This window comes from Primulina huaijiensis, chromosome 15 (genome assembly GCF_012295235.1).
Source record: "Primulina huaijiensis isolate GDHJ02 chromosome 15, ASM1229523v2, whole genome shotgun sequence".
NCBI lineage: Eukaryota > Viridiplantae > Streptophyta > Magnoliopsida > Lamiales > Gesneriaceae > Primulina > Primulina huaijiensis.
In genome coordinates, this window is record NC_133320.1 from 21,041,428 (window position 1) to 21,056,457 (window position 15,030).

General features: G+C 34.4%; 1 protein-coding gene across 1 annotated transcript; it reads right to left on the bottom strand.

Moving 5' to 3' along the window:
• Nucleotides 1–106: 106 nt before the first annotated feature.
• On the bottom strand, nucleotides 107–13,194 carry LOC140958760 (glycerophosphodiester phosphodiesterase GDPDL3-like). Its single transcript, XM_073416325.1, has 9 exons — nucleotides 12,807–13,194; nucleotides 5,470–5,763; nucleotides 5,169–5,284; nucleotides 4,568–5,069; nucleotides 3,502–3,540; nucleotides 3,077–3,361; nucleotides 2,516–2,658; nucleotides 1,386–1,869; nucleotides 107–721 (listed from the first exon to the last, which is right to left on the bottom strand). Exons 1-9 carry the CDS (start codon nucleotides 12,907–12,909, stop codon nucleotides 429–431), a joined length of 2,259 nt encoding a protein of 752 aa, XP_073272426.1. The 5' UTR covers nucleotides 12,910–13,194; the 3' UTR covers nucleotides 107–428.
• Nucleotides 13,195–15,030: the final 1,836 nt, after the last annotated feature.

The following is a 15,030-nucleotide window of genomic DNA, read 5'->3' on the forward strand; positions in this document are numbered from 1 at the left end:
CATGCAGCCAGTGCAGCCAGGGAAACTACTGATATACTTGGAAATGAATTTCTGAAATACATTCATAGTCCTTCGACAAAATTGCTGTAACTTTTAGCAACCTGAATTTCAACATAAAAAATTCAAATTCTATTTATGTAGAAATTGACATCAGTATCAATCCACACCAAAATAATTATTAATACAAAATTTTCGACGGGAAACAAGTTCTGCGGTGAACGAAGAACAATTAACATCCACACATTAAACAACTACGTTCCCTACCTAAGAAGACATCCAATTAAATCAAATATATTGGCCAAAAACCATAATACCTACAATATCGATCGACAGGAGGAACGATCATCTGAGTGCACTAGCCGTGTAAGAAGCTCAACAATATCAGGTATAAAATAGGCAGGGGTGATGGTCGATAGTCGTGCATAATCTCAGGATACCACAATAGCTGCAAGAACAATAGCAATGACGCTCAGGACCATGCTGGCCACCACAGAAGACTGCCCATTTTGTGGGGTCGGCCCAGGTACTGTAGAACCATCACCATTGTTCACGACCGGGGGCTTTATGGCAGGAGATAGAGGAGGCTCGACGATATCACTCTCTGTAAGGACTGGATTCGGAGCCTGAGCAGGAGGTAAAGACGCCATTAGTGGGAGAAGGCCTCCTGGCAGGACTGGAGTCATATACACGGGTAAGTCTTTATACCCTAAACATCTGTTTTCTGTAAACAAGACAAAAAAGTTCAATTCAAAGTGGAAGAAAATTCAATCTAAAGTGATTGTTATGGTCAAATAAAATAAAGATTGGCAAGGCGATAATAATAGACTTTAAGGATGTACAGTAGACCATTTAATTAACTTGGGTTATGAGTACAAAGACGAAATAGTTACCAGCGTTGTCTAATGTATGAAGGCTCAATACGTGGGTCTCCACTCAGTGGTGCCAGAGCATGACAGATTCTAATAGCAGGAGAAGCAATAACAATTTTTGCACAGTTTCAACAGGATCATGATTTGACTGATGTAACATTTTCGTAGCAGGGATCATACATACAAACTCACGATTGCTGTATAACATAATCGCTTTATTTATTTTAACCATTAACTCTAGAATGCCACGGGACTTTCTTCTATGTCCATACAATGAATTCAATTTCATTAAAACTGCCAGAACAATCCTAATCATAATGGTTATATGCAAATGCTAATGAACATGAAGAAACATAAGCATTTACTAGCAATGTACGTATCCGGTATTAATATGATGGGACATGAAAAGTGATGTGTTTTCTTGAACCCAATAAAATTGTAACATAATAAAATCACAACCTCAAATAAACAAGAAGAAAAGGAGGAGGAAATATAAGCATTTACGGTTGAACTTACTTCTGTATTTAGCAGCGGTACCAGGGTAGTCGGAGATGACACCATTAATACCCATATAAGAAACATATTGGTTAGTCTCCACATATGCATCAGAGAAGAAGTCCCATGGTTGAGATACAAACTCATTTCGGAATAATCGGACATAGACGGGGAGACCAAAGGCCTGCAATGTCGGAACAACATTTGTTTCACCCACGAGGAAGGCCTGATCAATTGGAAAGACAGATCTTTTATTAATGACCACAGAGCTAGCAAATTTCTTTATCTCCAAAATTGTTGAGTTTAAAATGTCGCGAACGTCCTCGTCAACTTGGTAAACAAGTTCGTAATCAGTGCTGCTTTTGAACTTCTTTAGCACTGCACTATCGCTAGATTGTATCATAGTTTTCTTTCCTGTTTGATTGCTGTAACCAGATCTGCTCAAAGTATCCAAAACTGCATCGGTTACACTTAGTCCCTGGTTCTCAGCTAGATATGCAGCATTCTGCTCGAAGGAATAAAAATGAAATGCCATCTTGCTCAGAGTTAATGTCAAAATAGATAAGTTTTCTACTTAGAGTGGAGAGTCAGAGTGAACTATTAAATAAGAGAATAGTAAAAAATGAAGTCATTCAATCCCTCCAAATAAATCAAGTTATAAACCCACAAGAATGAAAGTTTGAAAAGTTAATAAATTCAGATCAAAACAGGCACTGAAAAAATAACAAAGACATTGAGACGTTAGTCATTTTTTGGAAGAAGTCAGAACTCTTTCGAGCGATAAAGTTTCACAAAAGATTGTACACATATTGGCTGTGTTAAAAGCGGATGCAATCAACTTATGGCTGTAAATTTGTAAGATTACTGGTTGGAACATTATTTATTTAATTAAGGATAGTTTTATTTCTCACATTCTATTGATAAAGATCTTGATTACTACAGTCTATGTTAAGTGTAGGTGCACACTTGTGCATCATTATGGAATACAATGCTTATTGACTGCATTTTCTAAAGTCATCGCAGGTCAATATAACATCTAATGAGAAGAATATTAACTTGCACACACTGGAGATTATTTTTATATTTCAACACTTGAATCCGATGGAAGCGTTAAAAACAGATCCAGCACCATTTATATTGATTACACTCACCTCTATGCTGATCAAGACTCCGGATAAAGAAGATGCATTACTTGCAAATGCCAGAAAATCAGACAGTTGCATCAACTTCCCATCATTCTTGGCTCTTGGATTTTGGAACAGCGAGAAATTTGTATAAGGATTGAATATAGCAGCTGCAATTCAAAGAAAACATGCCTTAAAGAAAATTCACACATGCATCCTTCTATGAATACTAAGATGGCTGGTATCTCTGGATATGCTAGTAACTGATAAATCTTATAATTGGTAGAAGTTAATAAAAGTTGGGCAATTGTCTTGATGAAGCATCATATGCTCCTGGGATCTCAAATCTGGCGCAAACCTCAAACAAAAGGATTGCCGTTTATCAAGGTTGTAAATAAGTTCTGTCAATTTTCACTTCATGCGAAACATTTACGTATGCAAGTTTATTAACTTGGTAACTTTAGAAGTCAGCCATTCCCCCAAGCTTATTAACTTGGTAACTTTAGAAGTCAGCCATTCCATATGCAAGTCTGTGTATTATCTCTAGCTAACTTGCAGTAATACTAAATCGGTTACGAGTTCACTTACGCTTCAAGCCATTTATTTCGCTCCATTTGAGATCATAAGCAAAAATTCCATTCGTAATATCAAGTTTTGGGTTAGTTGTCGTGCGGTTACTGAAGTTTAACTCGGCAACATTTGTCCTGTCTCTGAGGTTGATAGATCCCAAACAGAAAGGTATCCCGTCATTTGTTATTTGAACTGGACAATCAAGTATATCCACACCATCTGATACAGCTTTGCTATATGCCTTATCAGTACAACCAGGATAGTCCCCACTTGCTCCCTCGGATGAGATAATCGAAAAATTTGCTGAAATGATGGCAGGATAAAACAATGCTATCAATAAGGACAGCTCAAAAGTTGCACTAGTGTTATGCAGAAACCAAGTGAAATCTAAAAGGACATTTCCAACTGGATCCAGAGAAATGCAAGCAAGCATATATGCATACCTTGCACTTTCGCATTTTTGTCCAAGTGTGAGAAACAATCTGCAATGAGAAAAAAGTATCCAACACCAAATGAGAAAATAACAAGATTACTAATTTAGATATGCAAATTTAATGTTCTAAAACAAGCCACAAACGACACTGATTTGAAGCTTATTTCGTAAAGAAACGTATTTCAAAACATTATTTGCCTATGGCTTAAAAATCAAGCAAAACAAACAAGAACAAAAAAAGGATACAGTTAAATTCGAGCCGGACTCTTTGAATTCAGTTGAACAAAACTATCAAGAACAAAAAAGTCAGGATTAGTTAAATTCGGGCCTGAATCTTTGAATTCGATTAAAAGCACAAACCTTAGGCATCTGTGAAATTAATAAAGGTTTTAATCTTTGATAAATCACTTAAAAGAGAATCACTTTCCATTATATTGCTAAAATATAAAATATGATCTTTGATAATTCTCACCAAATGTGCCTTCTACAGGTATAGAACTCTATGTGTGGTTGCTAAATGAGCTTAAAATAAGATTTAATTGAGCCCATAACATGTGCTAAATAATTAACTCTAAAAATAATAAGAAATAAACACGAATGAGGGCCATAAATAACTTGATTAGCCCCTAATTGAAATTCATTATTAAACATTGTCCATGAATAAATTAATTTGAATTTCAACTCCTGATCTTTCAATTTTCGAGCAAATTAATAGCACCCCTGACATATTCTAAATAATTAAATCCAAAAATTACAAGAAATAAGCAAGAATGAGAGCCATAGAATAACTTAATTACCCCTCATTAAAATACATTATTTATTACACACAGACCAGGAATTATTTAATTTGAATTCCAAACCCTAACCTTTCAATTTTTTGACTCGCTTTATCTCCATCCAAAATTGAAATTGCATGACATTGATTTCTTCCAATCCAAAGAGCATTAAATCCCTTGAATGGTTTTTCATTATTTTTTCCATTGTTCATGGTGCAGATCGCATTTTCTGAGAGCCTTTGCTTAATGCATATTCTCTTTCAGAACATCATACACAATTTATATGAGATTATTTCTTACCTATGGTAGCAGATGGAGTAATAGGATAGTCAGACAGCACACCATCAACCGAAAATTGGCCGTTGTCAATATAGGAGAGATACTCAGCCACAGGATCGTAGCTGTAATTGTAAGGCAAAGGCGCATCATTCACAAAATTGGATGCATAAACTTCGAGACCAGCTTTATGAGCTTCCAGCACAAGAGGGTCAAATTTCGACAAGTATAGACTGTTGTCCACTGGCCATATGTAAGACTTAGGAACAAGAATTCCTGCCGCGAAGGTTTTAATAAATGTAAGATTAGTCAAGAAGGAGCCATATGTTTGATTGGTTGAAGGCTCCATATCATCATGCCTCAGAAGTTGAAATATGAGCTTCGTAGGCGTTGATTTGAATCTCGTTGCGATACTTCTCAGAAAGTTCACCTCCGGCGACGAAATATAATTAACGATCAAGCTTCTAGGAAGAGATATAACATAGTTTCTCATACTCAGATTATGCTGGCTGAAAAATATGTCATGCTGCACAAGGTTTTGATGTGAAGTAACAATTACCAGAACTTTGAAAATAAAAACAATATAAATTAGGCTTGAAATCAAGAATGATTCAATATCATCTACCTGAATATTTAACCATAATCCTGCTGGATATGTAAGGTTAACCACGTTATCAACTGTGAGAATTCGCATTTGTTTACCATCAAAATTTGGAGGCCGAGAATAAATTCCTTGTATCACTGTCACGTGTATCAAAGAGTCTTAAAAACTTTGCAACATCTAACTTACAAAGCTATAACTTAATACTTTCGTTTTATCATAAAATTTTGGTTTAAAGAATAAAATAAATAAATAAATAAACCAATAACACCAGTAATAAATGGACAACGTAAAACATATAGATATGACTATTAATCGAACTTACGATTGACAGGCGCTAGTTCATTGAGGGAGAAATCAACAGAAAACCATCCTTTCATGGAGTTCCCATTCACAGTGTATGTATTGTCCCTTTTTGGGTAAAAATCTCCAATGTCAGAAGCATTTTGTAGCAAAATATCTGGAAAGCAAATTCCAGATCCATCTTTTGTCAGTTGAACATCACACCATACATGCAAATCAGGTAGCCCAGTTTGCATCGCAAGCCCATATGCAAAATCACTTGAATCTGGGAATATCCCAGAAAATCCACCTCTCGCAACGACCAGAGGTCGATCTCCTGCGACAACATAGCCGATACATAAGTTAGTGCAAATCAACATCTATAAGAGGATGACCAAATAGCAAAGATGAGAGACCGGGATTTTACAAGCTTTTACAGCCAGTTTATTATATGTATACACACTCCCAATAGCAACTGTAATACCGTAGACAAATCCGGATATTGAAATGATTAAGTTTTTAATTAATTCGTCCACAGCAGAATGGTGGGTTGAATTTGAATTCGCACACTAGCAGAATTATCACATTTTGCAGACAATCTGCCGAACTCCATGAAGACAAGTTTCACTCATCTGAATTGAGGACCCTCCATTTTCTGAATCATGGAAAGAGGACATTGGAATCCAAATATGATTATCTAGATTCACGGAAGTCATTAATTTCAAGGAGACTTTTATTCAAGTCGAAATTTATCTACCTTAGAAAACCATCTACACACACAAAGAAAAAATTTCCGAAAGCGTCACAAAATTTATTCCAGTTTCCCATTATAGATGTGACAATGACAAAATTAATGCCCAAACTATTGGAGATTTAATAAAATAAATCTATAAATCATGTGATTAAATCCATATATCACAACACGCCAGAAATTCATGTCGAATTATCAGAAAATATAAATAACAGTAAACACATACCAAAATCCATTGATTGATCTAGCTTCGGAGTTATAAATCTTCCAAGACAACAGAGAATCGACGACCTTATTCTCGCCTAAGATGGGAGAAGGAGATAGATCTAGAATATGTGTGTCGTCCATATTCTGTGTTATTCTATGTGCCTCGTGAACTATAATCTTATATAACCTTAGCAATCTTCGCCCCATCATAGAAGACTTAATTGAGCTGGGTTTCTACACATAAGATGGATCATATCAATTTATTTAATACTTTGGAAACACATAATTAATTAGATCACTTTATTTGGTCCTTTATTAGATAGCGTGTCCATGTACAATTAATTAAATTGTGCGAGCCCACAAAATAATTCCAACAATCTCCCACTTGGGCCACATAAGTTATCTGCATATGGTACATGCAAAAACTGGATTGAACTCTTGCTATCTAAACCAAAATATTCCTTAACAATCTGGTCTATGAATTACATTAATATTGAACCAAAGCAGTCATCGCTACATTTGAAATCACTAGGCCCATTAATGATCACAATATTAGCATAATCAATAACATAGATCAAGTATGGATGTGTAACATGGAAATACATAAATGTGATCAAAGAATAAAACCCGCATTTCCAACTAGTCATTATCAAAGAGTCCAATAATAGACTTTCAACCAAATGCTAAACCGCAATGAAAGTCATCACTTTATTTCAGAGTAATTCAAATAAACCTTAGTCTGTACAGAAACTTAAATCATTATAAACTCCCACTGTATAGGCATATCATGTGTATGGACAACATCGATGTGTGTCACATGCCTATAAACATCTTGGGTGGCCAACTCATGACAAACGCATTCGCAATTTTACAGTTTGCAATAACATGCTCAATTGACACACAATCACTCTGAATTATTTCCTTACAACTAGAAACTCCATGTCAATATATTTTGACTTTGTCAAGTTTCAGTTGTTCTTAAATATAATATAGCGGCTTTATTATCACAACTGATCCTCAATGGTTTCTTAGACCAATGATCATTACCGATGATAAAATTCCGCAACTTTATTCGGACTCCAAATATCCAACTATTTCCAAATGTCAGATCTCTGATGTATGAGCATAAAATCCTTAGTTCACTTAATGTACCTCATAACCCGATTAATGATCCAATGTCGGGTTTCTTAAATATCTGTCCAACATTCCAATGATATTCACAATATCCAAACGGTGTTCATCACATATGTAGACATAAACATCAATATATTATTCTCAATGTTGACTTTCCAATATACTTTTTTTTTTTTTTGATAAGAAACTAATATATTAATAATAAATGTTAAAGGTTTACAATGTGAGGTGGATAAGTGATCCACGATCCACAACTCGAATTTAAATCTATGATAAATTCAAGAACAAATAAAACACCAATCCCTAGCAATATCTGATAACAGTAAGTGTTGGAACGAGGGTATGGTTATTGTCCATCTCGCCACTCTGATTTTAATTAACTCCCATAAATTATCTGAAGACTCTTCTATATCATTGAAAACTCTGTTATTGCGCTCAAGCCATATCGACCAAAACAAGCAGTGAATAATAATGGACCAAAATTTTCTGAGGCCCTTTCCTTTGAGGTAACTGTGCTCCATAACGAACATATCTCTTGAGTTGAGAGGAAAGGTCCATTCAAATCCCAAGTGTTGCATAACAGTAATCCATAAACGTCTTGTAAAAGAGCAGTGAATCAAGAGGTGATCTTGGTTTTCCTCATTGTTCTTACACAAAACGCACCACTGAGGGCATAAGGCATAATTCGGATATCTTTTCTGCACTCTGTCACTCGTCTGCAATTTTCCCAGCGCCACAATCCAAGAGAACACTTTCACCTTATGTGGGATCGGTACTTTCCAGATTTGAGAGGAGAAAGGGAAAGATGGATCAGAAACATTGTGAAAAAAAGTAGAGTAGAACGAGTTAACAGAGAATACCCCCGAAGAGTCCCCTAACCAAACCCTGGCGTCCCCTACCCCCGCACTCAAAGATACTGAATCTAAAACCCCAGTTAGAGATGTGAATTCTCCTAACTCAGTATTGTTCAACCCTCTTCTGAAGCGCACATCCCACTGAACGACTGAAAGACCTTGACTATTAGAGACCGAGAAGAAATGATTAATTGGTTTATTAGTAGACTCAGAGATAAGATAAAGACGAGGAAAACACTCTTTAAAAGGTCACAAACCCACCCATCTATCCTCCCAGAACCGAATAATATTCCCACCCTTAAGTACCGAGCCAATCAAGTGCTGACAAAGTGGATGGGTCCGAGAGATAAACTTCCATGGGCTTTTGAAAGTTGAGTTTCTTGCCACTCTTAAATCCCAGCCGTTATCTTGGAACCCGTAAATGCTACCCACAACTCTTTTCCACAAAGGATATTTCTCTACCGCATTTCTCAACCACCATTTCCCAAGAAGAGCCCTATTCCTTAGGCGGATGTTACCCAAACCCAAACCTCCTTTGTCTTTTGGTTTGCACACCTGAGCCCAGTTAATAACGTGGCAGTGCGTTTCCCCATCAGGACCGTCCCACACAAAGTTCCTCATCAAAGTTTCCATTTGCTTTGCCACTCTGTTTGGGACCATGAATAGTGACATAAAGTAAGTAGGTAGTGCACTTAACACTGACTGAATCAGTGTTAATCGACCACCTCTAGATAGGAATGCCTTTTTGACTTTCCAATATACTCACTCCTACTAAACTCAACATACGAAATTAATTTGCATTTAATTTCACAATTTCATGAGTGCATAATATCAATGTCATTTAAAATATTGATGTTCAATTTATCAAGCTTATCAATCAAATAACCATACTAAACATATTTGAATTTCGAAAAATTGAAAAATTTCATTACCACGTGGATAAAGGAAAAACTTGATGTCCAACATGAAACTAAAATCAAATTTCATCTTAAAAAAATATGCAAAAAAAATAATAATTTCCAAATTCAAATACCAGAAAATAAAAATCTTAGTTCATACGTAAAGCTTTTAAAAAAACACCAACAGTCTTATTGTCATTTTCCATAATATGCATCTTTCGTCATCAGTTGGCAACCGGCTCCTTAGGCAACCTTTTCTTTGCACGACAATTGGCGTATTTGGGACAATCCTTCTTCACATGCCCATCAGTCATTTTGCAAAAGAAACAAGTGATCACTTTATCTTGTTTCTGTTGCTTCATATGCTGTGAAGTCCCAGAGTTTCCTTCCTTATTGATCCATTTTCTTTTTTTATTGATGCAATCACCTTGATACTTAGATGTCAAGTTAGCATTTTCAATCACATCTTGTTTCAATATCTCCTCCTCCTGAACGCACTGCGCAATAAGCTCATTCAAAGTCCACTTTTTCTACTGGGTATTATAACTTATTTTGAATTGATTAAATTAAGCAGGTAGAGAGATCAAGACTAATCGAGTCACAAGATTTGACATTTTCATTATATACTTCTTTAAGTTTCCTTTCTCTTTGTACCGCATAGAGACAAGTTTACTCAGAATAGTACTTGTCTCAACTCTCAACCTTTTCGTTTGTAGCGAAACGATCTGCTATTTAAGTAAGGAACTTTTTGGCATCATTTTCTTCAAGAATTGCACCCCTTGTATTATCTGGAATGGGATGTTTCATAATCATCAGACTCGTGCTATTTGATCGCTCCGCTCCCACTTTTCCAAAGAATCCTTTTGATCAGCAGTTCCTGAACTGGTCGAAGGTGCAGGGCGATCTTCCCTTAGCACATAGTTCAAATCCATGCAGCCGAGAACTATTTTTTTTTTTTTTTTGATAGAAAACTAATTTTATTATAATAATTTGACACTACACCATTACCGCGGATAAGAAATCCGCAGTTACATTACAATGCAGCCGAGAACTATCACAACATGCTTTTTTCATTTCTTGAAGTTTGAGCCATTAAGTACAGAAATGTTGTTCAGATTCGCAGATATAGAAGATGTTATAACAAAATAGAACAAAAACTCACAATAAATTATAGTCCATGCATATATTTAAATTAAATAAATCACAAAAATATCTGCATGCAGATGGTGGGCCCATAAAAAAGAACCTAGCACAACATTGATATTTAGTCTTTGAACAAAAGTAACAATTTGTAAGTGGTACACTCAAATATCATGGTTATTAAATATTGATAATAAATCCAGCCAACAATATGCCTTTCTTTGGACCGACAATTGCATGCATGGATAAATACAAAATTATCATATATTTAGTACCACATATTGTGCTAAAATTTGGCCAGAAAATGACCTTCCTTTAGGCCGATCATTTTCCGCATAAATTTAATACAATTTAATATCATATAATGTGTCTACAATCTGGCAAAAAAATAATCTTCTTTTGGGCCACTAATTTCTGCATAGTTTTGACACGCTTTAAAGACCATTTAATTATGTGCTTATAATCTGGCAAAAAAATAACATTCATTTGGGCCGATTATTTTCTGCATAGATATGCACATTTTTTGTCAGTATTATGTCCGTAATCTTGCCAAAAAATAGTCTTCCTTTGGGCCGACTATTTTTAGCATAGATTTAAATGCACTTGAAAATTATCTATTGTGTTTGCAATTCGGCCAAAAAATAGTCTTCCTTTGGGCCGGTTATTTTTCACATAAACTAAAACACAATTTATTTTGAACTTTAACAATATCTACATATATCAAAAAATAACTTTATTAACATGTAATTTAAATTTAACAAAATTTGAGATACAAGATATCAATTTAACTTAAAATTTTCACAAGAAAATTTAATTTACTTTGATTGGGCCAAATAAAACTTAGAGACCAAATATGCAAGAAATAAAATATTTGCACCTTATAATTATTCACCCATAAATATTTTATCGAAATAAACAAAGACGATAAAATAATGAATAATTTCATATTAATTTTATTTCATGTAATTAAATTTTGAAATGGTCGAATTTAATTTTACAAATCAGAATTACGGAAGTCAAAAATTAATAAAAGGTCAAAATTCTGGATTTCAAAATTTGGACAACCAAACAAAGCCTTAAATTCAACCAAAAATTCCCAAATCTCGAAACCCTAATCTCAACAAAAAAGCGCCGCCACCAGCTCCTTCGGCCGCAACAGTCGGCGGCGACCATGACCCAGAATCGCCTTACAACAGCCAACCACTACCCTACCATCTCCGACCAACAATCAGCCATAAATCGATCGGAATCTTCCAAAAACAGACAGAATTCGCGCGGCCAGAGTTTCCGAGATTCAGGTAACAAATACGATCACGTCGCGGTGGTTTGTGAACAATAAATGATACTAATATGGGCGCCAGATGATGGGCAAGAAAACGCCTAAACAATCACCGCCGGAAAGTGGCCGGAGAATGTCTAATTTGCCTTGAATCCGACGGCCAGAATCCAATTCGAAAAATTCAAATTTTCGATTTTCAAATTTTTTTTTAAAATTCGAAAATTAATCTGAATTTTGGATGTAAAATTCGAAAATACTAGATCCAAAGAACATGAATTTATTCAGATCCAAAATTAAGAAAATTTTAAAAAAAAATCAGATCTGAATCGAAAAAATTTATAAACTAGAAAATCGCCTCAGATCTGAGAATAAAACGTACTTTTCTGTTTTTATCCATCAATAAACAAAATTTCTAATAATTCAACGTGAACGTGGCTCTGATACCACTTGTTGGAGATTTAATAAAATAAATCTATAAATCATGTGATTAAATCCATATATCACAACACGTCAGGAATTCATGTCGATTTATCAGAAAATACAAATAACAGTAAACACGTATCAGAATCCATTGATTGATCTAGCGTCGGAGTTATGAATCTTCCAAGGCAACAGAGAATCGACCACCTATTCTTGTCTTAGATGGGAGAAAGAGAGAGATCTAGAATATGTATGCCGTATATATTCTTTGTTATTCTCTGTGCCTCGGGATCATAAGTTTATATAACTTTAGTAATACCAATTCATTTAATACTTTGGAAACTCATAATTAATTAAATCACTTTATTGAGTCCTTTATTAGATAACATGTCCATGTACAATTAATTAAATTTTGTGAGCCCACCAAAATAATTCCAACACAAACAACGAAACAAAACCTTAACATCCACCTTTCTCAAGTTGATGGAAAAGGGTTTATCTATGAAGTAGAAAATGCAGCTCAAGATTCAAGCTAAATAAAGTTCCCTTTCTCACAAGCGAATACTAAAAGTTAAGGTTCAGACTTAAAGCTAATGCACTGAGTGACCCGAGGGAATAAAGAATATAATAGAAAAATAAATTTACGCAAAGTTCACATAAACGCACGGAGACTGATAGACAATGGAGATCTCATACCGCTAAGAGTTTGCCATTTAGATCTCTGAGCAGCAACCAACGCCACCGAAGAGCAAACCAGGAGAATCGAAAACAAGCAAGCAACAGGCTGGAGCTCCCACATTGCCGGTACAACCCCCGCCGGTGAATATCCTGCAAAACCCGAAGTACCACGGCTCACCGGATCTTCCAGACACCGAAAACTGCAGAAATCGAAGCAGAACAATGATGATTCGCAGCAAATTTACGGATTCTAGCTCCGATAATGGCTTAAAAAGGAGGAGAAAAATTCAGGCGAAGGTGTTAATTTTTGTTTAATGCGCAGCTTGCACGTTCTACTGGGCTTTTTGAGGTTGTCAGCATGTTTTGTCCGAAGCGGCTCGGTTTGGCAGCTGTCCTGTCCCGAGCCGCGGCTTACTAAATCGGTCCGAAAGCGACAACGAATACGTTAAATAGTTTTTTGTTTATTAGTTAAATTTGTATAGGAGTGTCAATCGAGTTGGGTGGGTCGGGTTTCGGGTCAAAACACGAACCCGTCTAACCCGAGTCAACCCATCTAACCCAAAATTTATTTTTTTTAATTTTTTTAAAAAAAATTAATGAAAAAAATTCGAAAAAATAAAAAAAAATTATTTTAATTTAAATACATAATAACAAAATTTTCGATTTAAATTTGAAAGTTTAATTGTAGAAAATTAAAAGTATATTTACTAAATCAAAAAAACAATTGTTAAAAAAAATAAAAAATATACAAAATAAATATTAAATGATGAAAAATTAACATATAAATATACAATAAATTTTGTTCAAACATACAATATATAAAAATATAGGTAATATTTTCAAAAAAAAAAAGTTTTCGGGTCAACCCGCGACCCAACCTGAAATCCGTCTAAACCAGCACTAACCCGAACCCGAAAAACCCCAACCCGAACCTGATTTTTTTTCATGTTGGGTCTTGTCGGGTTGACGGGTTATGTTGCATTTTGACACCCCTAAATTTGTGTATCTAATCTTTGGCTGTTACTTAATTATCTCTCTTTTCATTAAATTGACAACATTAAATACTACCTACTCAAACTTTATTGCTAAATTTCCTCATCATGAATATATATGTCAATTTTCAAAAAAATATAAGAACCCACAGATCTAACAGCATTGAAATAGAGAGAAATATTCATAATATAACAATGATGAACCCGGTCAGGAAAGATCAAGACGTTACTTTTCATGTCTTAATTAGAACTTTGTGATCGTATTTAACGATATAAGAAACTTTTCGTTATACTATAAATTGGTTATTAATTACATAGGATATTTGTGGAATATGTGTACAATTAAATGTTATTGTGCTATACAGTCTGCCGTAGAACTTTGTAATTAATTCAAGGAACTTGTAATTGTAAGTGAAAATAATAAATAAAGTTAATATTACACTTAAAATTAAATATAACCCGTTGAATAACCCAAATTTTTTTTATTTAGAATAACCCAATATTATCTCATCAAACAAAGTATATAAATTAAACCACTAATTAACTAATCGATGCAGTGGTTTAAAATAAATATTTTTATAATCCTAAATTTTTAGTGAAGAAAAAACTATATACGTAAAATTATTATTACTTGATCTCGTTAAATACAAAGTACCACTTGAAGCATTATCACAACGTTTCCCAATTTTATTAGTCTACTAATTTTTTTGGAATAGGTCTCTTGTGAGAAGGTCTCACGAATCTTTATCTATGAGACGGGTCAACCCTACCGATATTCACAATAAAAAGTAATACTCTTAACATAAAAAATAATATTTTTCATGGATGACCCAAATAAGAGATTCGACCCACGAAATTGATCCGTTAGACTGTCTCATAAGAGTTTTTGTGATTTTTTTGATATGGATATTATGTTTATTTGGTTACCAAAACTGAAATTTTTTATTCAAATTCCAGATGAAATGAAAATTATTTGGTTCGGTTAATACTTTGCAAGTTCCAATCTACCAAACACTTGATAGACTATATTTTCTAAGGTTTAAACTAAAAAAACCAAATCCAAATTGCATGAAAACCAAATAAGTCAGAATCAAAATTTCAAAATTTTTATTTCTTCTTAGGATATATTTATTACTATAAGAAAATTGTTGATTAAATTCTCGGCTTAAAGTAAATAGATATACTGAAAATTTTAACAAAATTAAGTTTTTATTTATTTAACCCCCCGAAATCGAACCGCGTGCTTCGAT

Excerpts from the sequence above, each read along its gene's own strand:
- LOC140958760 (XM_073416325.1), bottom strand. The coding sequence starts at position 12,909 with ATGTGGGAGCTCCAGCCTGTTGCTTGCTTGTTTTCGATTCTCCTGGTT. Across the intron at positions 5,285-5,469 it reads TGAACTAGCGCCTGTCAATC|TGATACAAGGAATTTATTCT; the intron begins GTAAGTTCGATT and ends TACACGTGACAG. Across the intron at positions 1,870-2,515 it reads GAGTCTTGATCAGCATAGAG|AATGCTGCATATCTAGCTGA; the intron begins GTGAGTGTAATC and ends TCCTTCGAGCAG.